Genomic DNA, 27991 nt, shown 5'->3' on the forward strand with positions numbered 1-27991 from the left:
CCTATGAGCCTGCGTCAACGCGGCGCATGCGCAGAAAGATTTTAGCTTTGAGGTCCAGATTATAGATCATTCCGAATTATGGGTGTCCGAATTAATGACTTTTGACTGTATAATTTCTCTGGTTACACCTTTTTAATTATCAAAATCATAGCAACCCTTAAATATAAACTAAAGACAAATGACATAGAGATCATAGCTACACACAGTTAATATTTTACAAGAATTTTCTAAGAGCTGATATTGCAAGTTCATTTATATAAACACCACATGCAGTATCCATTACTTACTGGGGGGGAAGGAAGATAATGTTGTTCAAATTTAAATTCACGCAACCTATGCCAAAAAAAAAAAGGGACAATGCTATACAGTACAAAGTCCGTAATCCGGACTCGTCGGGATTTCAGCGATTCCGGATTATGGATCATCGATTTAAATCTGGTAAGATGGCATGGAGAAATTATACAATTAAAAATATGAAACCGTAATTTATGAAATAAAGGGCATCAAAATTTACAAAAAAAAAAAGCTTAATATTTATTTGTTTACTTTAGTAAACCTTTCTATCAATGTAAGTTGTTTAAGTTGCTTCGTTTTTTTGTGCTAATACTTTCTCTTTAATTCTATAAACATACATAATTTTTTGTTCAGTTACAAAGTTCCACTGTTCAAGTCCTGTAATTGCTGTATCGAGAATACCGACTAACTTGTCAATCGGAATTTTTCCGTTTTCAATAACATTCTCTGTTACTTTCTTCACCATCGGAAGCGCGCATGAGTAAATGCTTTACTGGATTTACGCGCATGCGTAGCGGATGGCGCATCAAATGTACATTTGTGGTATTGAGGTCCGGATTATAGATCATTCCGGATAATGGACGTCTGGATTATGGACTTTGTACTGTGTAGGTTACTCTAAACCTTCTTTATTTATAGTAGATGGTAGCTCAACACAAACCAGTCCATATATTTTAGCCATGTTTAGTTTTTTAAGACCCTCATTTTTCAAAGAAATCTTCCTGATTTTTTTAGGATATAAAAGGAATTGTTTGAAAAGAAATTTATATGTTATTTTTTGGCGGTATGCTAATCTCCTTATTATATATTAGTTTTAAATTTTTACCTTGAAATCTTGCTTAAAATCAAACGGCGAACTCTAGGTGTGCCCAGACCAGGTTCACCGATAATCTAGGACTACTGAGAGTCTGTATTCTTTCTTTCTCCGCATCTTATCAGTCAGTTCATTGACAACAATGCTCGTTTCAGCACTCTTTTCGAAGCTATATTCAATCAGTGTGCCCACTTTGGGCACACCCACAGAATTAAAACGATAAGTGCTATCTTCACAAAAGTTTACTTGTGTACGCCTCTAGGCCTAATTAGACTGCCTACCTTTTATCAAAATTCCAACTTTAAAAGGTAGCGTGCTGGAAAGGGTTAAGTTATTTCAATATCATAAGACACTAATTAGGAAGTTAAATATAATTTTTTCATTCTTTTACATCAGTAATAAGTTTTTCATTAATAACTTTAGCAGTGAATGCCAAAACAGATTTATTATTGGTGCCTCTGATGCAAGGTCACACAAAAATAAACTTGATTTAGCAAATTTCTGAAAACATTAAAATCAAAAGTAATAAAATACAGTAACATACATTATTAAATTATTTTAATTACACATTAAGAAAAAAATTGTCTGAATTAAATTAAGAATGAGTGACTAAGCATGTATAGCATTTTAAAAAAAAAATTATGTTGATACATTTTTACAGACAGGATTGACAGAAATTGTAGTTAAATGAAAGAGCTGGAAATATAGTGTACATGATATATAAAATACGGTCAAAATTATTCATTAAATACCTAAATTGATGCTTACCTTCTTTAAAATGAATATAAATACGATATATATATGTTACTTTAAGGGAAACATTATGCAATGCATAATTTTAATCATATTATCTCCGATGTTTACATTTTTTTTTTTTTTTTTTTACATTTGGGACCAACTGACAGATATGGCGAAAATATAATAGGGTCAAAAAATAACATATGATTTTAAACCATGAATCCCACATTAAAATTTAAATAAAAAGTGCACTTCATATTTATAATCACGCACAAAATTGAAATCAAATATAGAATATAGTTCTTTAAACTTTATCCATTCGCGATAATAACAATAAAAAAAAATCACATCAGCATCTACTTATCGCTGTCGGTATCTGTGTATTGACTATAGAGACATTCTTATATTCATTTTGTACATATAAATCAATTTGTTATTAATTAGCAGTACTTAAACGATAATACATATTTCGCTGAAACATGAACACTTATTGTTTTAACAATAATTAAAACATACGAAGCTGAACTTACTTCAAAAGCACACAGTCTTGTGCTCGGAATCCATTCCAATCGACAAGAATTAATTACCCATGTTCTTCGTATTTCTTCATTTCTCGGGAAACAGAACATACTAAAGTTATTTCTGGAATGATATGAGTAATTTGATGCAGTGCATCCACGCATATTTCTCGGAATTAAGTCGCAATCCATCAACACATATGTAAACAACACAATGCTAAATCAATGTCCACTAGCAACAAGTGCCCTTAATTTGGATATAACACAGATGATGAGTCGGCTCCCCTTGCTAAGATCCTTATACATCCTATACTCTGATATAAATTGCTGCGCACTCAGTAGATCTAAAGCATTTCCTGTAGGACACTTGCTGTCCTCGTGAAAGCATAAACAACACAGCCGCCATATTGATTCGATTGTTTTTCGCCTCGGAATGATGGGTTCGGAGTGATCGCTATGAGAACGATTGATCGTGAGCTCAGAGTGATCGTTCTGTTTCAATTGAATACCAAAACAGCAAAATCAATCGCAACTGATGACGTATCACGACTAACGATCACTAAATGTTTCAATTGAATGAGGGCTTTAGTCCCAAAGGCGAAATTAACAAGTCTTTGATAGCTAATAACAGTTGGAAATGTAATCATAATTTTGAGTCTACAAATATTTAAAAAGCTTCTTGAAGCTTTTTACATTCACAAATATTTATCTTGAATTCTAATCCAGTTCTTCGTAACGTTTTTAAAATCTATTAGTTACGTTTTCAATTTCTTTACCAATTTTGCCAGCATATGGCACTGCCTTCTCATTGACATTATTGCTGTAGGGTATAAATACGATCATTTTAAAATTTTCCTGATGAAGAGGAACCTGTAGCAGTTTGCCCCAAAATTGATTGAGCTTCTTGACTAATCTACACTAAACACAAGGTTGTTGCTTTGATAATCTAATTTTTCACTTTGGGATCTTTCTCTTGTTTTGAATTATGGTAACTCTAATGCAGAAAAGGAAGCATAATGATAAATCAATATCTACGAATGTTATTTTAATTTAGATGAAAGGATAATTTCATACTTTTTTATTATATTCTATTTAAAAAATATAATGGTCGAACATAATTTAAATGGGAGGTATAAATTTTTTTATGTCTTCCAACATTGCAGAAAAGAGTTTAGTTTTTTGTGTATTTAATTATCTCCATGTAAATTCAGCAAATAAGAATCAAGGAACTGTCGAGCAGTGCCTCAATAACATTTATCACACCATTTAGACTGCTTTGCAGCCATTATATCGCTTGTGTATGATAACCATTTTCAGGATCTACGAATATATTTGTGATGACATTAAAATGTTCAAAGCCAGCATCTCGCAATTCATTCAATTTATATGCTTTCTAGCAGTCATTATAAATAATGCTTCATTTTGCAATATTTTCCTTTACAACATGCAATAAAGATTTTGCCAATCGATTTGGAACAGGCTAAACAATACTGATTGGATTTGTTGCAAATCTGCCGCACCCATAGTGACAAAGAATAACATCCAGTGTTGTTCTATCTTTGAGTGTAAAGGCTTTCATCTACTTCAATAATTGTATCACATCTGCAAATATTCAACATAGGCAAACTAGTTAAAACTGTGGTACACACCTTGCACATGTAACTGTTCCCATCTCCAGTTGTACTGTGGTTCATCTTCAGTTCACAAAATTCAATAGATCTCATCTCCTGACAACAAAAATAGATTAATCTCGGGGCTCTAATGAAGCGGATTTCACCTTCAAGCCAATTTTGTATTCTCAATCCTTTCTCCTCATAACAGGGTTCTTCCCTGCAGCGCCATTTCACTGTTATCTATAAAACACAGTTTTATCTTGTTGTTCTTTGAGCATAATTTGATGATCGCATTTTAACGCAACCTTAAATTTGGCTTTTAAAATATGAGCCTGTGGAATTTGCCAGAAGCAGAAGAAACTACAAGAAAACTTCTGCAGGAACACAGAATTTTTCTGAAGATTTTGTAAAGTGAACAATGAGAAAAAGCATTTTCTAGACAGCTGCTGTTGTCAAGGGGCTGCACAGAGACGAATCTCTGCAATTCTCTGATTGTTTTGTTTAAGTGAAAACAGATTTCTATGTATTTCAGGAGAAAATAGTGATAAAAAATATCTGAAAGCTTTCAGATTTTATATTATGCCTAAAGAGGCATTTTTATCCCAGGAAATTCAAAACGTGATTTGAAAAGTGATACTGACATATTTGTAATGCAACACAAAATACCGTTAGACATTTTAACATCTTTGCATTGCTACACTACCTACATAATACCAGTAAAAAGTGCAAAGAAACCTTGTGCATAAAATTTAGTCTTGCAGATAATATTCGAGTGGAGGACTACGTTATTCAAAATTTGATGCCTCTAGGTGCCCTCGTTTTTTCACAGTTTGAGAAACATACACACAGTCATGCATATTCTTCATTATTTAATTTCTTTAAATATAATACAGGGCTCTAATCTTTGGTGGCAACAACTTGAAAAGTGATTCAGACTTTTATTGTGAGCCAACGCAAAATACCAAAATGAAATGATTAGCCCTTTTGTGCTAAAAAATTGCAGAATGATTTGAAAATGAATGTAAGTGTTTTATTTTTTAATGTATCACCTAATTCTTATTTAATAACTTAAATTTTTATTTTAAATTGCTAAAGTGTGTTTTCTTTTCATATGTTGATAGCGTGTACCAAATAGCATAAATTTGATAGTTTGGTAATCTTTCTGAAAACAGGTGTTAAAAGTACTAACTTGCTCTATAAATAACTTTTACCTTTTCTGTAAAAAATCGCCAAATTATGCCAAGTTGGTTGCATTAAATGTATTTTCCCACAATTCTCTGTCTTGTTTTAATCCCTTTTTTTTTTTTTTTTTTTTTTTTTTTTTAAATAATTCTATTGTAGATTTTTCATCCTTGGTCAATTCTCAAATTGTTATATCAGTAGCACTATATATATATAAACTAAAAAATTAAACCAGGCCGTTTTAATGGCAAGTCAAAAGTGTAGAACTGTCTAAATTCACGCACATTCACAGAAATTTAAATTTACATGCTGTTTACAATTAAATAGACACATTTGCTAGATTTCATGCTTTTGAGCATATATTTTGGCTATGGTTTTGTTTGGTCCTGATAGTGGAATTATACCATTAGTTATAGCAATATTGGTAATCAATTCTTACATAGCTTTAGATCTTATGAAATATTATTCAAAATACATTTTATTAGTTTCCACTATATCTATTTTGTACATATCGTTTATCAAGGTCTTTTAAGGTAAAGAAATTTCTGATGTTAATATTTTTAGAATTGTAAAGAGTTCATTATTAACCATATGCTATAGGGAATACAAATCAGCTATCCAGTTTATTGACCTTTTTATATCATTATTTGTGTTATTAATTCTTAGAAATGCTAGCCTATTATTAGCACTAAATTGACTTCTATCTTTGTAGGAAAATTTATTATTTTTTAAACTATATTATGAAACTGTTTATTTTGAGAGAGTTCTTTTATACAAGACTAATCAAATATTATTATATTTGAAATTTCAGAAATATGGCCAGCATTTTTACAATTGAAATATATTTCCCCCCTTTAGCATAAATATAACTAAATTTGTTTTATATCACCTGCTCTAATTCTAGTTTCGATACTCTTTGTTATTAGGAGCAGATTCAGAAATGTATGTGTATGTATATACTATGTATGTAAATATATGTGACTAAATAAAAGACTAAAACATTTTATGATCATTTTCGTAGACTGTTATATAACATTCATGTTCTAGAAAATAGTGGCAGACTTTTTAGGTATTGGTGCCACCTAATTTGTAGCATTATTTGTATAAACTGAATGTCTTTTAAGATAAAGACATTTCTGGTCTTTTTTTTTTTTTTTTTTTTTTTTTTTTTAACCGTTAGATTATGATTGTAAAGTAAGAATGCTGCATATGAATATTACTGATAAATTTTTAGCATAAGGAAACATAAATTACTTGTATGAAAATGCTTTCAGCATGCCAAATGTAACAAAATATTTAAAAAAAACCACATACTATTAAATCACAAAGGAACATCATTGTATCATTAAATGGGGGAAATCAACCTTTATTTTAATTTATTTCTGAACTAATCCCTCAAGGAGAGCTGTAAATTTATAAAATTATCAAAATTTAAAATTAAATACCTCAATCAGTTTTTGTCTTATAGGAGTTAAATTTTTTGTTCTGTTTATAAATGAATGAGTGTAAACTTTTGAAAGAAAAGTTTAAAAATGTGAAAGCATAAGTATTTGTCTCTTTTAAAACATTTTGTAACTGGAAGTATAAGTCTATAAGGAGCAGTTAAAAAAACAATGGCTTTTTTAAGGTCTTTTATGGGCACAGTGTATATTGTAACATTCTGTGGAATGAATAGGTCACAGAATTTTGATAAATTTTCAGTGTCTGTGGTAATGTATGATCTTAGATGCACATCTGATCATTTAGGAATATAAAGTATCACACTTCAAGAAACTGTGCCTGTTAATCAAAGTTTGTTTTCTTATTAGGGTTTTATATTGGTTATAAATGGCAGTCTTTTATTTTATTGTAGGCCATTGTCTGATATAAGACCTTGATTTGTATGTTTATGCGAAAAGGACTTTCTAACAATCGACAATCCAAGTTGATGTACTTCCCTTCTAAGAATGTTACCTTTTGAGACTTAAAAATATTTTAAGTTGCCTTTCTCAGAACTGACATATTCAAAGCAACTTTCATTGTGTTTTGGATATACTCCGCTTTTTCTGTTCTGCATCTGTAGCTTTGGCTGTAGAACCTTATATTTTCAATGTACCTTTTATTTAAATCTTCATGAATATCTATCATATAATGCATTTAATCAAAGTAATGCTCTGGGTGAGAATTTAGGATATAAACTTTTAGGTACTTTTCCGTTTCGCCGGCGCAAATCTCGCCAAGCAGACTTTATTGGGGCCAACATACAGTATACACATAAAAAATATTAAAAAAATGTTAGTTCTAAGAATTCTTTTTTTGAAGGCATAAACATTTTAATATCGCTTAAAATTTTATAAAAAGCCAATAAATAAAGACAATAAAATTATAAAAAGACATTAATTTAAGAATTTACTATGTTTTCATGGTTCAACATCCTGATTCGCCGGTTCATATCACGTGACCCCAAGCGATCTCATCTCACGTAAACAACTGTACAAAAATCTAATGCTCTCAGTAATTATCTACATTCTACATTAATTTCAAGTTAAATCTTAATTTGGAACACAAGTTTAAATGCAAGAAATATTTCATTTCGTACGAATAGCTTATTCAGAAATTATGTAAAACTGCAGTGCTTTACTTCGCTAATGCATTCTCATTGAATTAATGAATTTAACCCTTGACTTTACCTTTTCTATAGTTTTGGCTTCGGGTAAGCGCTATGATTGCATCCTAATTGATTTAATTACCGAAAATGGCCTTAGACATAAAACTGAACTAGCTGATAAAAATTCTATAAAATTATGTGCCAGTATTGAAAGAAAGAATCAATCTGATAGGAAAAAGCTGCGACTTGTTTTGAAAATGAGGCGTAAAAGGTTACCAGCGAGAATATTCCGTTTGGCATCGGTTGTACCATTATTGGCGACTTTATCGCTTGCGCAGGCAAAACGGAAAAGTACCAACTTTTAATGCCCAAATTTGTATTCTGCAAAGAGTCATATGTAGTGAAAATTACCATTGTTGAATGAAAAAAGTTAAAATACAAACATAGGTAAAGCATTTGTGAGAAGGATTTATAGAACAAATAGCAGAAAAATTAATTTGCATAATGTGAAGCCAAAAAAAAGGGGGAATTTTTTAGTGCATTGTTGGTGCATTATCCTTTTGCAGAATAAATACTTTTTATAGGATGTTATAGTCTGATAAAGAATTATATATGTTTTCTAAAGCAATAACTTAAAAAACATTTTTCAGTCTGTTTTTGCTTTGTCTATATAAGCCATTAATTTAGTTTAACATTTTAGATTTGAGTTTTATTTTGTGATTTTTTCATCTTGTGCTAGATTAGATAAAGTATGTTTTAAGTATTTCTATTTTTAAAATGCCCTGTTTTCATTTGCAATAACAGAGGAATTGCCGGCACTCGGCTGATATCGGTTGCCTTTTGAAATTACCCAGCAGTAGAAGTTCACATGCAAGTTTGTCGTCTGTGCTAGAAGACAGGTAGGAATTTTTCATTTGTTATTTATTTATTGTAACAGTTCATTTTATCTGGAAAAATATAATTAAGTAGTGAAATTAAAAAATATAAAAAAATCTAAAAATCTTTTTGGTTCAAAAAAGATTTTTTTTCTTTTCAAAAAAAGATTTGTAATTTTTTTTTGTTCCTGATGAAGAAGGCTCTGTACTTGTTTGTCCTCGAAGTCAATTGAGATCTTGACTTAAATATACACCAAACTCAAAGTTACTGTACTACTAATTTTATGTTTTACTTGGCATGTTTCTCTTCTGCTTTCAAAAAGAATAGTCTGGAATAAAATAATTCTTTTAGTGATCAAGATGAAAACGTGATGATAATAAACAGATTAGTAAATTAGCTGTTGAAACGTGAAAAACATAGCATGTGCCTTTAATTCTAGATTGTATTTTCAACTCAAACAGAAGTATATCAGTTTAATGATTTCTTTATTCATCAGTTTAAATTATTAAATATCTAATTATGTATGAAATTTTTTGGGTATATATAGTATAGTGAGATTATACATCTTATTTTCAAAAATAAATCATCCAAGCACTTGTCTTTAATGCATCGTACTAGTTAGCTTATGTACTAGTGGTATTAAGTAGGAAATATCTAAACATCAAAATATTGGGGGGGGGGGCAAATGTTTCATAATTGATATAATTTATTGAATTAAACTTATCCTAGTGGCTATTAAAAATTTATGTTTATGTATTACTACAAGTTTTCATTTGACAATGTGTCCTAATAGTTTGGTTTAATTTAGCATTTATGTAAATAGTAGTTCAGTTAATTACATAAAAAAAGTACATGTGCAAATTCTTTCAAAAAATCTAAATGTTTAATTTTTTTGCTTTTGAGTGGATTTCTAAAATGTATTCTAAACAATTAAATACTAATTATTCAAGTCCTGTTCCCCCCATAAAAATTGTACCATAAAGTATACTGTATTTTTTTTTATTTAATTATCTTCCTGATTCATATGCAGCACTAAATGAATGTTGTAAACTTATAAATTAGACTTATAAATTATTACAGGAATCAGAACTCTTTTTATTCATTGGTTATGCATTGAGCAGAGGCTGTATGTTACATCATTTTTATTATTTATCATTATCCATACAGGTTGCATTTTCTATATTTGTTTTATGTAATATATTGTCAGAAATTTTCTCATTTTGTACTTAATCTGGTGAATAAAAATTATAAAATGCACTAGGGAGTAGATTAATATTTTTTCATTGGTGAAAGTTTTTTTTTTTTCCTATTTTTAAGTGATAAAATATCTTATGCAATTTTTAAATGCTGCTGTTTAGGAGAAAAATGTTTTTAACTTAGTATTTGATGTAAATATGGCCTATGGCCTTGCCCTCAATTGACTTTCGATGCTTTAGTTGTGTGGGCATAACATCTTGACAGCAAAAATGACCTTGAGGGCATACCCCACACAATTTCATTGCACTTTCATTGGGTGTATCATTGACTAGGATTCTTCAGACATGGCTGTTCATATACAAATGCTGCATGTGAAAATTGCTCCTATTCTTAAGATATTTACGTTTTATGATTTCGCACCATATAGTAATAATGAATCTATAAAGTTTAAAAATATTAAGAGGTACTATTTTTTCTTTTATTTTTATGTATTTGGCAACTAAACTAGTTCTCAAATTAACAGACATTGATGTTTTTTCTTTATTTTTAATGTACCATTAGCCTGTTCATTTTTCAGTAACTATGTTTGGAATTTTTATATGATGAAATCGCGGCACGCAATGAACTGAATTTGATCTGTCAGCACAATCCTTATCTTCAGGGCAGATGTTTTCATTTTATTTGGCTTATAATTCCTTACTAAATGTAGTAATTCATCTCGTTGTACTCTGTCTTTGTTATGATTTAAATCAAATTCCTCGTCATTATAAATATCACGAATACACATCAAATAGTTTTCTGGTTGCAATTTTCTGATTTCGACAATGCGTAATGTCTGCTTCACGCATGCTCTTGTTGAAAGAAATGTTTAATAAAGTAAACAAATAAATATTAAGCCTTTTTTTTTTGTAAATTTTGATTCCCTTTAGATCATAATTGCCCTTTATTTCATAAATTACGGTTTCATATTTTTAATTGTATAATTTCTGCATGCCATCTTACCAGATTTAAGCCGATGATCTATAATCCGGAATTGCCGAAGTCCCGACGAGTCCGGATTAAAGACTTTTGACTGTATATTTAGGTAGTATTTTTTTAAATACTAATTTTATTCATTCCACTGAGTAAAATCCGTGTTTCTGATTAGTTTATAAGCATGTTTATACAATATGTATATTTACTAGTTTACTAATCTTTAGGAATATTTAAAAAATAAATGGGATATTGGCAAATATTGGTGCTAATTCAAAAGATTTCAGTTTTAAAAGTTTGAGCATTTGTTTATTTACTGTACAAAGTGCTAAAAACTGAAACATTAAAATATTATTAAAAAAAGGTACTCTTCTGATATCGGGACTGGATTCAGAAATGTATGTATGCATGTATGTGTATGTATATACATATATATGTGCACACATAAATACATACATGCATATATACGTACATTTCCGAATCCGGTCCCAATAACAGATGAGTACCAAAAAAACTTTTTAAATTATGAATATGTACTGCATATTAATTTCGTTGGTAAGCAATTCACTCTTTTATAATTTGAAAGGTAAATATAAGATTTCGTTCCATGTGGACTAACAGCTTCATTCTTATCTCGAACATGACTTTTTTCATATCTGAAAACAATAACTTCTGCTTTCAGGTATAATAAAAAATTGTTTAAAAACCAGAATTTTGATTTAATTTTATAATGAAATCTAGATAAATGTGCCATTGTAATAACCTAGTTTGTCTATTTTCAAGTGTGTTATTTAATGATAATAATATATTAACTGTTCTTTGAATACTTTTTATCAAAATATATTTTGAGCAAATATGGTTACACGAATTATGAGTTGTAATTCCAACATTTTTATGATAACATTTTTATTTTATTTGGCCAGAAATATGAGGAGGGGAATATGCTAATTTAATCTGTAAAAATGCTCTTGTTTCTTGAAGTTTTGCTTTTCATAATTACTGTGCAGCTAATGTTATCTTTTTAATGACAATAAATATTCTTTTCTGCTTGCAGTCTAAAAATAACCTATGCTTGTTTGCTTAATAAATATTTTATTTTCAGGTATTTTACTTCTAACAAATAGCATAACAAAACTTGTTACTAACATTTCTCTTTCAGTTCCACTTTAAGACGTGTCCAACCTCCAAAGACTCTCAGCTTGTCTGGTAAATCATTCCGCGACCAACAGACTCTCAGATTGTATCAAAAAATGGCTTCTGTTGAGTCTATAGGGGCATGCTCATTAGATTTTGAAAGAAGTTCATCTGACAACTATATTTCTAAAGATCTTACCGCTTCTGAATGTACCTTGCGTAGCACTGGAATAACGCCCACAATCCAAGAATCTTCAAGGAATGGGAATATGTATCATGACATGCCTTCAGAGCAGAGGTTCATAATTTGTACCTTTCTCTAAAATTTTTCTTGTTGTATTTATTAGTTAGTTTAGATCATTCAGTTTTATATTCCAAGTGCTGGATATGTTTAAAATCATTATAAATTTTGTATCTGAAAAAAATTATACATTAAAAAAAATTCTTCATTATTTAATAGCCAAAACACAATTGCAATCTAAATCATGCTTATTATTTGAAAAGAGTAAATTTTTTTCAGTATGTTATTTGCTAAAGGGATAATATGTCTTCCCTCATCTCTTTGTTATATGTCAGATTTCTAGTTGTTTTTTGGGAGGGAGAATTTTAAGAGATATAAATCTTCATTTAACAAATTTGCTCTTTACTCAAAACCAGATATGAGAATACTATACATATTGTGTATTGATTAAAAGGACAAATTCTTTTAATGTATTTCTAAACACAGGCACTGAACTGCATGTCAGATTAGACATTCTTGGTCATTTTTAAAATCAGCAGTATGTCTTTCCCATGTAAAGATTGAGTGATTGTCAATTGCCACCTGTCAACTTTAAAAGTACTCAGAGAGAACTGCTTGTCATTAAATTATAGGTATGAAACAACTTCAGCGCACCTTCAGCCAACAACTGCAGACTGGAGTTGTTGGCATTCACCAGGTTTATTAGTGTATTTGAAGTATTCTATTGCTTATTTACTACCTGACCATCTGAACCTTTTCACATCAGTTGCCCATCTTGCTAATGAATACTTCAAACAAACATTGTATATCCTTCTTTGTGACTGTTGCTTAAGAATATTTTGGAGAAACTTTTATAAGAACCTTGGATTGGTGTCCATAGATGACTTAACTTGAATCTAAATGTGCACTTATGGTATGAACTGTTTGTGCTTAGAACTTGCTGCCATCCAGCCTAACAGAAATCTGAGCTGTTTTATATATTCTTATACTATTACAAAATATTTTCAACTATTTTTGAACTTGTGTGCAATGAAAAATAGTGATATTCTTATACTATTACAAAATATTTTCAACTATTTTTGAACTTGTGTGCAATGAAAAATAGTGATACAAAATCAAAATTGAAAATAAAACAGCAAACTATGAGATGCATCAGTTTATTTAGCATAGTAGCCAATTCAGCATAAGATCTGTCATATGTATCATTGGATTAATCAGAATTATATGACAAATGCAGAATTAAGTGAAATGGTAAATTTGTGTGACTATGAAATTTTTTACGTCTGTTTTAAAATTTCAGATAAGTTAAAAAGTGGTAAAATTTAGAATTCAATTTATGTATATACTAGATATTAATTTCAATAGAAAATAGCTGAATGCTTATCTTTCATTTTCTAATATTCTGCCAGTGGTGAATTTTGCGAGTTTACGACTTAGTAAGAGGCTATTGAATGCAATCCAGTAATGCAGCTATTCTTTCCCCCCTCTCATCTTTTTAGTTACAAAATTTCAAAGAATCTTTTAAGTTCAGCTTTCAGATTACTTTCTCCTATAGAAATCTGATTGTCCTAAAAATCTTACATTTGATTTCTTTTACTGTCCTTAAATACTGTGCATTAAACTTGAACTTTTGAACATATAGAATCCTTTTCCATGTAGATCTCTGGAGCTGTATCTCTACATTATTCAATACATAGTCAAGACTAAGACAAAGTGACTTGTTATTTTTAACCACTTGCACTAAAAAGACGTACCATGCACGTCAAGATGATTTTGTCTCTAACCGCGAGCGATGTGAACACCACGTCGATAGGCATTTATCGCAAAAATGAAAATAACGTGGTGCACACGTAGCCTAACAACGAGATTGTTTATTTCTCGAGTTACAGCTCTGGATTGCACTCGCAGACGTAGAGTGGCGTAAATGAGACACTTTACCACTTGTTATATTGTAGTGCACGGCACCGCAACTGTGAAGTTTAGTCGTAGCACAAGTGGTTAATAATGCTTTGCATTACATGTTGAGGATGTGGTTGTAATAGACAGATAATCGCAACAGACAGTTAGGGATTTATAGGCTTACAATCACTGTTTCTTTTGCACCTACAAATAGATCCAGTGTCAATATAACTATCAAGTATCATTTTTTTTTTTTGGACTAAATTTTGTTTTTATTTTCTGGGAGTTTCAAAGTTTTTGAGAGTTATAAAAGAAAGAATAAGAATGCATAATGCAGAAGCTTTGAGTTAACCCATTAACTGCCAAAACTACAAGGAATGTTTCTTTTCTCATGAAATGTTTCTTTTTTCACTTTACGATAAAATGTCTACCATCTCCATGCAATGGTTTTTGAATGCTGAATTTACTAGGTCTTCCTGTTGCTGATCTATTTCTGGCTAATTCTACACTCTCAAGAGGAGTTTGCAAAAGGAATAATGCATTCTTGCATCTGAAATCTAAAAGAGACTATATTTCCAGTAGTAAAAAGTGGTGATATTTAGTAAGTTTAGATACGGTTTCACCTCATATAATTTATCAGTATTGTCAATTTGACTATTGTCAAATGCAAATTCTGCTTCATATTCCTGTACTGCAAACGTGATATCAATTCTCGTACAACAGGAACAGAAATGTCCTTATCAAAAGACCAATACATTTTTTCTTGAGGTAAAGAATGATATCCTGTAAGCAATAATATTCCAATAAATCTTCTCATATAGGCTTCAGATGCAATAAATTCTGGGCTTTTTTTTTTTTTTTTTTTTTTTTTTTGCTGAGCGTATATATTTGTCTGTTCAACGAGAAGAGAGTAAATGTCTAAACCAAAAAGAAAATCGAAAATCTGTGCACTACTTTTACCTTGTGTTTTGTCTTTTCTAATTTCTCTTCTATCTCTTTCTTCGTGTTCTTCCTGAGTTCCTTTTTTATCCACTTCAAGATTTCAGTCTTCTGCTTTTAAAACTTTTTAGTATGACTATAACTGCTTTTCGAAGGCTGAAACTTACTTCTTACGTGAATTTAAACTTCCCCAGCAGTATCATTTGGTAAAATATCATTATCATTATTTAAAACATTGCCAGTCCTTTCTTTGCCACTAGCCTCTGCAATTTCTGGGGGAACAACAATATCAGTTTCATTCTGGTCATTATTAACATTATCATCATCTGCTTCTTCATCAAAAAATCTTTGAAGGGATTCTTCTAATGTAAGATACCTCGTTTTAGGCATTTTTAAACAACCAGAATATGAACCAGAACATCGAAAGGAATGAGTGAAAAAGGAGATTGACTATCCGTTTCCTGCTGACGTTGCGTCAACGCAACCTCTGTTTTCCCTTCCTTCCCAACACAAATATAAACATCTGACTGATGTAATGTTCTGATAAACGGTGACCTTGACTAAAAATAGATCACTCATAAAGACTGTGATTCTTTCGTTAAATATTTTCAGCAAAAATACACAGTTGAAAATTTTGCTTAAAGTATGAGATTAATTATTATAAACAAAATGATTGTTGAAGGCTAATATTTTTTTACAGAAATAATCTTCATAATATTCCTTACACAAAATCATCTGCTGGTATAAAATATCTTAGGTAGTTATATTTATATACACATTTATTTTGACCGTTGCATCAACACAACACCAGCGGCTAATGGGTTAATATTTAACAGGTAAACAGAAAATTACAGCATTACCCTCTCTAAATTGCATTTTTTTTTTTCATTTTCTTAAAAATCAGGATTTGTTAAAAATTAAAACTTTAAAGGCCTTGTTTTATTTTATATTTTTAATGATAAAGAAATTTCAAAGCAAGCATAAGTACACAATGCAACTTTGAGCGAATAATAAGGAACAAGAAAATATTGTACCTTTTTTTCTTTTATATAGTTGTGAAGTTGATTTTAATTTAAGCACTTAATTTTAAACTATTTTTCTTTCAGATGTCCAGTAGATGCTTCCCAGGTTTCCAATGGTTATCAACAGAGTGATGGAAGAGAATGTACAGTTGCTGAAATAAAACTACCCTCCTACGTCAGTATTAGTTGTGCCATTAACGGTTATACAAATTACAGCCGATTTTGCCGTAGCAGGGACAGCAGTCCTGCCCGTTCCTCATTTAGAAAATCGAGCTTGGAACCTAGTATGTTAACAGACATGAATGGTAAAGAATCATTTTTGGGTGATAAATTGTATCGTTATTCTCGTAGCCAGTCAGATTGCAATGGAAGAATGCAAAGTGTATTTACAGAGTCTAAACATGTCACAGTTAGCAAGCAATTGCAGATACCAATAAAATCAACTAGGAAGTACACAACAGAAGTATCTGTAGGTAATGGACATTGTGTCACTTCTGATAGAACTGAATCTAGTTTGTCTAAAAATATATTCACAAATGGACATGATAATGAAAAATTAGTCTTGGCTAAAGAAGTTGGTAATGGTGAGATTAAGTCATTAGTTCAGCAAAGAATTGAAAGTTTATATGGAAAATCTGCCAGTAATGAAATTAGGATAAATGTGAAGACTTCTAGTAAACAGAAAGAACTGCGTGTTAATGGTGAAAAAAGTAGTCCATCCAGCCTTCCTGCAAGCTTAAATGGTCACAAAGGTAATAGATGAGAGTTTAATTTTTTTTTTTTTTTTTTTTTATAAAAAGGTAGATTTCTTTTATTTTATTTTATTTTTTTTATTTTTTTTTTTTTTTCTTTTGAGTGAAGATTAGTTATTATTTTTATCCACCAGAAATTTCATTATGGGATATGACTTTTTGACTACCTTCTCAAAAGCTCTTATGTGTAAATTTAAAAGTACTTAATTTTTGTCCTACTATAACTCATTACCAACCAGCTTCTCTCTTTTTTTTTAATTCCTCATCATTAAAAAAAAATCTCTATTTAGTTATGAAGAATCTATATATATACATGTATGTATTCCTTGCATTGTAAAAATAAAAGATAATGCTTGGAATTTGCCAAACCAAATTTTGCATACATCACACAATCCTCCACTGAACATATACACCTTAAAGCCTTAACTTTAATATTGGTAGTTCGGTCCAAGGTTTGGATCCCGCGAATTGGGCTGGCTGCATGGGTGTTTTCGTGGTTTTCCCCATGTGTAACGTGTATACGAGCCAGTTTCCCTTAGAAAGTCCTCCACGAAGGCATCCCTCCCCTTAGGCAAATAGCCCTCGAGGCTTTGCCATAATTAAATACACCACACCTAAATTTTAAATTTCTAGTTTGTTTTTATTTATTTCATATTTTGTGCAAATATAGTGAATGTTTTTGTAAGCAGTCTGTTGCACTTTACTCGGAATAAAATATTTTTCTCTGGTGTGACAGTGTCTTGCCATTTGGCAAAATGTAGTGTATTTATCCTTCAGAGCTAATCAACAAGCTTGGTTATTTTAAAGCAATATGTTGTCATTGCCAAAAATAGAGTCTTCAGCTGAAAGCTAATGAATTCTGTGCCAGTTTGTTGTCATTCAGCAAAGCATGATATTCAACTTTCAAATTTAATTGATCTCTTATTGATTAACAAATTAAGTGGTTTAAAATGAATAAGTACAATTCTTAGTATATATATTTTACTTTTAATTATTTACTTTTTTTCTTTTATTTATTGTTGATTTAAGTAAAAATGTATTTAATTCATGTTTTATTTAATTAAAAACATTAAATATTTTTATAAATTTATACTAGCCAGACTGATGAAATCATTATATATATATTTTTTCTTTTTTATAACTATTTAAGGCAGCTGACTGCACAAGAGGCTAGTATTTACAATAACTATGTTGTAGTGTTGAATATTTGTTGCATTAAAAATTGGTACTCTTTGGAACCAGATTTAGAAATGTTTGCATGTATGTGGTATATGCATATATGTGTATACACACACACATATAGGCACATACATATATACACACATACATACATACATTTCTGTATACGATTCCAGTGACAGAAGATTACCAAAAATATTCTTAAGCAAATTCAGAAATTTGAGCACATGTAAATTTATTAATGCTGAATATGTTTATTTATTTTTGGGGTATTTGCTTTCATTATGAAATAATAAATTCAAGTAATAGTAGTTTACTCATTTAGAGTAACTATGTGTAAATACAGGTGAGAACTTGGTGAATCATGATAATTTGGTTTAGAGAACTATTTTTAAAATTTGTCTTATCATGCTATATTCTGAAGTTTTCTTTATGAAATATATCCTGCTGCTGTAATGTATATAAAGAATATGCAAATGAAGTATTACAAGAAAGGCAATTTAATGGTTATTTGAAATTTTAAAGTCAACAGTGCAAAAAACTTTCACTTAATAAAACTTAATGTATGTATCAGTCTGTTTTAAAATTTTAAAAAATATTAAAATTTAACATATCTAAACTGTCAATAATTGCTGTAATTTTTCTGTATCTCTCAGAATTTTTGGGGGATGGGTTAATATGCTGCACCATCTTATTAACCCATAACATATGTTTTAGAAGAGAAATGGTTCAGAATATATTTTTTTTCACTGAAGATAATCTGAATTCTTCTTAAGCAATCTTGAGAAATTATGAAAATATTTAGTAAATGTCTAAGCAGTGTACATCTAGGTACTTTTTAGAAGCCTAAAGTTTAGCCACCCAAATAAAAGCTTGGGTACATGTGTTAAGGAATTAATAATTAGTCTTGTATTTTTGTTTTGTGAGTATTGTTCTGTTATATAGGTAGTTTATTATAGGTTAAGTTCACAGTAATGTTTAATTCAGAAATTGCATGTACTGAAACATTAAATAAAAGTAATAATAGAATGTATTATGCAGTCCACTGTATATTTACAGCTTAATTTCTTTTGTGCAAATGAAAGGAGTTCTAATGTTTTAATTTGATTCCGAAAAGAAAGTAGAGCAACGAAAACTACTGTACTTGTAATTTTCATAGTTTTATGTAGTTTCTTAAAATGACAAAATAGTGGAAATTGTGCTTTCCACCAGAGTGTTGTATATCACTGCAAATGGATTTATGGCTAAAAGGTTATTATAGAAATATTAGTACTCCACACTTGAGCTCCAGTTTCATTATATTACTTCCTTTTTCTTACTTATTTGCATTGTGTAACTCAAACCTTTTTCTACTTCACACGCATAAAAATAAGGGCAGCTTCTCAGTCTATGGATTTTATGGGTATGGAGGTGTAATTTGGACTTATATATTTACATAGTTTGTATTAATATGGAGCATAATTATGATTTTCTTGATTTTCATGTAATTATGATTATTTTTTGTAATTCCATTACTGTTCATTATTCACAGTTATTACCTCTAGTTCAATGAACACTTATCTATTTTAACTTGGTCTTTTTCTTAGGGTCAGTTAGCCCACCAGTTTTCAGGCATCTGAATGAAGATTTTCGTAAACAGTTGCAAGTAAATCCTTCAAACAAAAAAGTGGAGTCTGAAAGGCAAATCCTAGAATCAAAATTGCAAAAAGAATTAAAAAAGCTGCCAGTATCAATTCAAAGGAAAGAAAATGGTTTTTCATCTTCCCTCACCAATGGCCATGATGAATGTAAGTTTCATTTTATCAGTTTTCTGTTGAGTTAAAATATTAAAAAACTTCAAAGTTGATTATTTTTTTTAATTTCTTCCAGGTGACAGGTTATCCAAAACACCGCCTCCTGTATTAATAGATTCATTTAAAGGAGATGATTTAAAACCCGGTGAAGAAAAGGAAGGTTATAAATTTCTAAACTTTGTAGATGTAGAAAAGGAAAAAATTCAAATTCAAGTTCAGCAGCTAGAAGAAGAATTAAAAAATAGTCCCAATATACCAGAGGAAGCATCCGGTAAAATAAGAGCTGCATGCGGCAAGGCAAACCTTCTGATGTCTCAGAAATTTGAACAGTTCAAGGGTCTGTGCTGGAAAAACATAGTATGTCAGCTTTTGTCATTTGAATTTTTTTGTTTTTTTCCAAGCAGATTAATTTAACTCAAAATTTAAATTCAATTTAAAATCCCACTTGGTTAAACTTTGCATAATCAAAACCTATTAATTTAGAAGTCAAACAACAAAAATCAGCGTTATATTTGCAAATTTTCACAGGACTAGTTTCGATGGTTTTACCAAACCATCATTCTCAGCTGCCAAATAGCAAATGAATGAGATAAGATAAGAATGGCAGGACAGGAATTAAGCTACTGGTGCCATCTATTAATGAAATAAGAAAACTAAAACATAATTTCCTTAAAAGCTGAAGGTAAAGATGGATTAGAATTAAGGTCATTAACTAGAACAGAGATTTTTTTTAATGTGAAACTCTTCTAGAAAATCTAATTCACCAATGGACGATGTTTTTTGAATAATTTTGGCTGCAGAAAAATGGAAAGTATGCTTTTCAGACCAATAATGCTGGGTAACAGAGGACTTCTGTGTTTCCTTTGTCCTAACATATGCTTCACGTTCTTTAACATGAAATTTTAATGCTCACTTAGTTTGACCAATGCAAATTAAATCACGCTGGCAAAAAATTCCTTGTTTTGTAAAATAGGAGCTTCTAAATATACAGATAAGGTAGGCCTCTTACTTTATAAATCTGTCACTGTATATGGAAGAAAAGCACATCAATTTAAAATTTATTAGCAAAATTCGGGCTTCTCTGGTTTTAGAATAAAATTTTGTATTTTGGGCGAAAGTGCAGATGTCTTTCATTAAATAAGTATAAAGCTGAATTTTGCCTTAATTTTAAATCTCACTGATATACATATATATACACACATTTGCTTTATGTTACATTACTAAATTAAAATTGTAACAATCAGAAAGAAAACATTTTAAAGACTTGAAATTTACATATGCTTGTTAAGATGGGATATGCAAACAGTAGTGCAGTATGAGTGCATGCCATGAGTACCTATAATGCTGCCTAAAAACAGTTGAAAGGAAAAGAACAGAGAGCAAGTTTTTTATACGAAAATTGTGCTTTCTAGCTTGTTTTCACAGAAGTTCTAAATCTACAGGGTTGAATGGGACAAAAAGAAAGCATACCTATTAGTGCTGTAATTACTTAATTTTGCTAAATCAGATTTGAAGAAAAACTATAATTATCCAAGTTTCTATAGATGCTCTGTATGTGCTCTTATAATGACACCGCAAACATCTATGCAGTAATCCAATTCCTGCCACACTTGCGATCCATTGTTAATGGTTCAAACACTTCAGTTATCTGCTGCTTCAGCTGCTGTAAGTTCTGGGGAAACAGAGGCATGGACACTTTGTCTTTAGTAAAATTCCATAGGAAAAAATCCCAAGGGATTTGGGGATTTTGGTGGCTTACAAAGCAATGGCATATCATGTGACTCAGCGCAGCCAAAACAAGGATGGGATAACTATTGTTCAGGTACTGGTATACCTTTTTATGCAAGTGTATTTGAGTAGCATAGAGCTGCAGAATGAAGCCAGGAACCACTTCCTCCAACTTAACCATTGTGGTAGTTTATCTTGGTCAATGCACTTGCTAATTGATTTTTCCATGAAGAAAAAAAATTATCAAAAACACAACTTTTGAAAATGTCCCTAGAAACATTCACCTTTGGAGAATCATGCTCATATTCCATTACACCATGTATATTTTCTGTGCTCCAAAATCGTAAATTATGGCAATTAAATTTGCCAGAGATGTGAAAAGTGGCTTCCTCTGTAAACACATCTATTCACGAAACCATGTAACTCCATCTTATCTTGCAAATTATCACAGAAAACTTTATGCAGTGATTTGTCAGAAGGTTTTAACGTCTGCATTAGGTGTGTGGCCAGAATTGTGCATGTTTCTGTTACATGAGGCACATTGAGTCCAGAATTCGCAGAGTGCATTGATTTTGTGGGTTTTTGTAAAAACGTTTCATGAATTTTTTCAATCACATCGGTTATGGCTGCTTTTTATTCTGGGCTGGGTTTCGTACACAAGCAGCACTTGTCCTGAAATGCATCATCCACCATTTGATGCTGTTATGATGCAATGGTTTTTTAGCAAATTTTGTGCAAAAATGTCTCTGAACGATGATGTTTTGGCATATTCAAAAACACAGTGTGCTTTTTCCTGTTTGGATGGCGCCATTTATATTAGCAGTGCCTCTAGAATCGATTTCATAACTGGAAAATTTTTCACTGTTGTCAGATAAAACTTTTATAGTTGTAATTTCAGAATTAATTTTTTTTGGGCTTAATAAATCAATTACAGAATTTGTACTATGTTAATCGTTTTTTGTCCCATGCAATATGAAACAATACAAGTGTACTTTATGTAGGAAGATGAAACTCGTACTCCCACATGTTCATATTTGATTGTGGGAAAATTATGGTAGGTAGTGACTGCAGAATGTCTGCTCACTGAATGAAGATCCGATCACATCTGAATATAAAATCAGTAAGCTACTAGGGGTAGAGGGAGTAACAAGCAGGATTGCAACTTGGATGCATTAGTATGTGAGAAAATGCTGTTCTTCTATGTGTGATCTGTGGAGGTCATAAAGCCACATCATGCACTCTCAGTAATTAGGAATATGTGGAATAGTAACAAATATCCACATACATATATGGTGCAATGTCATCTTCAGTGTCATCAACAGCTCTTGCTTTCCGTCCTTTTAACAGTTAAACGTGTGTGTGCATGTGTGAAATATTAGTACATGAAGTGTAAATACTTACCCCCAAATAAAATGTTGAAAAAATTGCAATGACTTGGTTACATACAAAAAAGAAATTTTATGGGTATTGGAAGAATTTCTTTTTAATATTTAGATCAAAAAGGACTAGCAATTTTACATAAATTGGTTTATTTATATCAGTTCTATTGCATTTTCCCCTTTCATCTGATTTTTATATGGATTCTTTTGCAATACTTCATTACCCAGAAAGAGTAAATATACTTGATTGTAAAAACTTACTTTAATGTGTACATAATGTTTTGAAAATTATTGTGGCTTCATACTGAAAAATTGAGTGTAAGGTAAACTTATTCATATGCTAATAAAGCATCCCAAGAAAGAGAACTAAGATATGACCTAGAAATATTTTTCATTTGTGCCATCTGGTAAATGACAAATAACTCTGAAAGGTACTTAGAAGCACTGGATAATGTGCTAACTTTTTTATTCAAAATGCTTTCCTGTGAGGAGTTTTTATCCCAAGGCATAAACTCTCATGCTACTAACACAGCATACATACTTGCAGTTACATAGTACATTTAAAAATGCATGTGAATGATGTGATATCATATTTTCATGCAAATTTTACTTTTGCATGCTATGCCATAATGGCTGTGTTCATATATAGTGATACAATGAGGATGAATTGTTGGATATTTATTATGTATCATCATACTCTGCTAAGTGTCCAGAGTTCTGAAATGAAGTGTCACTGGAGATGGATCTTAGTAGCAGATAGTATGCATACCCAATATTCCGACCAGTCAGGCTTATGTCGCAAAGGGTAAGGACTTGTATTTGTCTTGTATTATCTTTGGCCTTTTTAGAGTCGGTGAGAAAATCAGTATCAGTAAGAAAATGCATGATTGCACATGTCACATATTTTTTGATAGATAACATTGCCCCTTCCACCTCGGCTAACACATTTTCCAGATCTTGGATTGAACATATCTAATTCGTGGTTGCATGACGATTGTCATAACAGCGAGTACTAGTGGCTACAGTACTTGTTAATTTGAATTGAATAATCATAGACTGTAATATTGCAACTTTGCCTCTACAGTCTATTTGGTTGTCTATGTTAAGTACATACAGTACTAATCTTTGTACATATTCTATATATCCAAATGATATGAAAGTTTAACATCTTCATTTCTTGTGTTAGAAAGAATAGAAGATAATGCATGTTATAAAAAAATATAATTTTGTTATTTTTTATCCTACATGTAGTTGTATTTTAGTACCAACTGATTAATTTCTGTGGGTTATCTAAAAGAAATATCATTTGAGATAATTTTATACCCAATTAAATTTTGTACAAGTGGGATTCTAATGTATATGTCAATTTCACTTTTAAAGGTGGCGAAAATATTTTAATCAGTTTAAAGAAATTCAAAAGCCATAGACATTTTGGTACTTTTCCGTTTCGCCGGCGCAAATCTCACCAAGCAGGCTTTATTGGCGACAACATACCGTATGCACATAAAAAATGTTAACAAATGTTAGTTCTAAGAATTTTTTATTTTGAAGGCATAAACATTTTAATAGCGCTTAAAATTTTGTAAAAAGCCAATGAATAAGGACAATAAATTAGTAAAAAGACATTAATTTAAGAATTTACTATGCTTTCATGGTTCAACATCCTAAATCACTGGTTTGTATCACATGACCCCAAATGATCTCATCCCACATAAACTACACTTCAAAAATCTAATTCTCTCAGTAATTATTTACATTAATTTCAAATTAAATCTTATTTTAGAATACAAGTTTAAATGCAAGAATTATTTCAATTCATACGAATAGCTTACTTAAAAATTATGTAAAACTGCAGTGCTTTATTTCTTTAATGCATTCTCATTAGAATTGATGAATTTAACCCTTGACTTTGCCTTTTCTATATTTTCGCCTTTGGGTGAGTGGTGTGATTTCATCCAATTCTATGTAATTATGCCAGTATTGAAAGAGACAATCAATCTGATAAGAAATGGTGGGGACTTGTTTTGAAAATGAGGCGTAAAAGGTTATCAGCGAGGATATTCCGTTTGGCACCAGTTGTACCATTATTGGTGACTTTATGGCTTGCGCAGGCAAAACGGTAAAGTACCGACGTTTTATTCTATATTTTTGATATAGTCATCTTTATTTTCCCAATTTGCTAATTAGTTATTTTACAATTATAGTAACTTTTCTTGTCATTGTTAACATAAAAACTGTATTTTTATATGTATTAAAGTGCTTACCTAGTCTTTGTTTTTGCAATTAAATTTAAAGGAATCAATTTTGTAAACATTATGAAATTAACTTTTTATGTAGTCCTCCAGTTCTTATACTTATATATAGGACATTATACTCCTTATTGAAAAAAATAAATAAATGAAACACAAAAAGCTTAACTGCCTTCTGATAAAAATTGGCCAAGATATTTAATTTCAAAATTTCTATTTGATGTCATTTTCAGTTTGCATTGAAGGGTCAGCTAATAAATAAATTTGAATGGTTGGATGGTAACATGCTTACCCTTCAATGCCATTCAGTGATATCCTTTGGTGATTTACTAGTGTCTTTAATTTATAACTTTGTTACATTTAGTGCAGTGAAAGAATTTTAACACGAATAATTCAAAGTTTTTGAAGTCTAAAATACATTCTGAATATTCTTATGAAGTTTTATTGTTTTAAATATTGCTTTTATTTTCTCCTGCTGTGTTTCAAAGTGACATTGCTTTCCATTTTGGTGACTTGCATTACAAATTTATATAGTCGTGCTTTCCATTTTAAAATCACTAAACTGAAAATATTTTTCATTTTCAATTATTGCAATATCACAAGTTGACTACCTGCCAGTGTTTTCCAGAGCGCAATTCTTTGAATGAATAAATGTATAAAAAATATTGTGAATATATAAATGTGTGCCTGTGTAATATAAGATTTTTTTTATCTCCATTTTGAACAAATTCACATTAATTTATGCTTTCAACAATCTGCACAGAAATGCTTATCACTTAAGAGATTCACTGCGGAGCCATCTACAAGATAACTTTTGCTTGGCAGTGGATGTGTTAATTTCTTAATGTCAGATTTTAACTTAACTCTTTTTTTCTGAACTAATATTTTACTTTTAGTTATGCACAGCTGCAAACATTTTGCTCTTTAAGTTTGTATACAGCTCCTGAATATGATGTTCGACTTTAATATCAAATATCTTGATCAATTTTTGTCCCACAGGAGTCAAAATCTTTCTCTTTCATTTTTTGAGTACGAAATTTCCCTAAATGTAAGAACTATATAAAAAGCTAGACTTAAAAAATTTTACAAAATTGATTTCATTTAAGTTACAAAATGCCAAAATATGAATCTCTGCATCATTTAAAAAAATGTATTTGGATGGCCAGTGGTTGTAAAAATTAAAGCCGGATAAGGATTTTTGGGGGACATGGTGTATATATTTTCTTCATATTTTTTAATGTATATTTTTTGTTTACAGGAAGAGAATCCTAATGTGCCTTTCTATACAACTGCTTCAGATCTTGCTGGATTTTGGGATATGGTAATGCTTCAAGTAGATGATATTAACTCTACATTCAGTGAAATAAAAGCCATGAGGGAAAATAAGTGGAAAGAAATTGCTCCTCGAAAGGTAATTTATCTTCTTATATTTCTGATCACAAAATTGTATCAAGCTGTTAAGTGATGTGCAGTATATATTAATGTTAAATCTACATGCTGTAGCTGCAGTGCCACAGAAAGCTTATTGAACATGCATCTCACAAAATTAAAATGCCACGTAAAAAGTGGTGGTTAAATGTGTGATGCTAGAATTCTTAGGCTGTACCTTTTTCCTCCAATAGTGCAATAAGCAGGATTGAAGAAGTAGTAAATTTCAAAATAAAGTTTCAAATGTGTAACAAACTGGAAGTATGCTCGGTATATTTTTTGCATCTTATTCCTTGAAGTTATTATATGTTCAATAATAATAATTTAGAATGAATAATTTATATAACATTTTATAGTAGAATTAAATTTATTTAATACTTGAATAGTTTTTTATAAATTCTTAATTTATTTGTAGTTTCTTTTAATACATTCAGAATATTCTAGGCAAATATGTACATTTTTTACATATTTCCAGTAATCATGAAACTGTCACCAAGCAGCATGATTTAGTGCTAGTTATGGTGCTTTAAGTGCAATGTCACTCCACATTCCTAACATTTGCACTTTCATTTGATTTAATGCCATTGATTCTTGATATTGTTTTTATGAACAAGAATATTAGCTCTTATTGCTGTATTTCTTCTTTGCATTTTGAAATGTAATTAAAATTTGGGACCTGCCTTTTTACAAAAGAGCAAGCTGTAGATTATTTTCAAGGTTATGGCATCTTGCCTTGAAAAAGTTTTAAAGTTAATGGACATAATATGGTCATCTGAATATGGCTTAAAAAAACAGTAATAGATTGCAACAAGTACCTATTACTAGTAGCATTCTAAACCTATCTGTAAAATCAGAGGGCCTAACAAAATTGGAGAAATCTTTTTTATAAAATGCAGAAACAAAGTGGATCAAATAATGGTTGTTTATTAAATAAAGACCCATCAATTCCTTCAGAATTCTGCAGGAATGACTGCCAAAACTTAAGCAGAATCTGTGCCAATTGTGTTTCAGTGGTAGCCAGCTTTTCATGGTTAGTGGAACAAATACTACAAGGTTGATATGCACAGTTGATAGTATTACCTATACAGTCCTTAAAAGTACATAAAAGCCCTTACGTGTTTTAAAAACAACTTTTGGTGTTTAAAAGTTCGTAATTTTGGCCAAAACTATCCCTCCATTTTATAACTGCCAGTTGGAGCATGAATTAACAATTTGGAGGAATATTTTGGCAGTGTACTGACAAATAGGTATTTGTTGAGTTAAAATTTGAATTCTTTTGAAATTATGCTGTGCTAAATCTGGCGATGTATCAACATTTTGGTAATTTCAAAATAAATTTGTATACAAAATTTTTTATTTGGAAATTTGTGAAATTTTGACGAATTTTCTTAAAAACATAATAACATTGATAAATATCTTAAAAGTAATGATAATATACTGGGTGGCCATAATTAAAC

The 27991-nt window shown here is 30.5% G+C and overlaps 1 protein-coding gene across 2 annotated transcripts in view; it reads left to right on the forward strand.

Moving 5' to 3' along the window:
- LOC118205968 (uncharacterized) overlaps nucleotides 1-27991 on the forward strand; it is a 64359-nt gene that overhangs the window by 23461 nt on the left and 12907 nt on the right. Inside the window, exons 4-9 of one of the 2 annotated variants that reach the window (XM_085813345.1) lie at nucleotides 8551-8645; nucleotides 11951-12223; nucleotides 16111-16778; nucleotides 19544-19744; nucleotides 19827-20107; nucleotides 26365-26517. In XM_085813345.1, the coding sequence (XP_085669471.1) occupies nucleotides 8551-8645; nucleotides 11951-12223; nucleotides 16111-16778; nucleotides 19544-19744; nucleotides 19827-20107; nucleotides 26365-26517 (1671 nt within the window). The remainder of the gene's footprint in view (nucleotides 1-8550; nucleotides 8646-11950; nucleotides 12224-16110; nucleotides 16779-19543; nucleotides 19745-19826; nucleotides 20108-26364; nucleotides 26518-27991) is intronic. The other variant, XM_085813346.1, reaches the window with a different exon arrangement.

Source organism: Stegodyphus dumicola, chromosome 3 (genome assembly GCF_044657685.1).
Source record: "Stegodyphus dumicola isolate Sdum_Otavi_A_Nest chromosome 3, ASM4465768v1".
NCBI lineage: Eukaryota > Metazoa > Arthropoda > Arachnida > Araneae > Eresidae > Stegodyphus > Stegodyphus dumicola.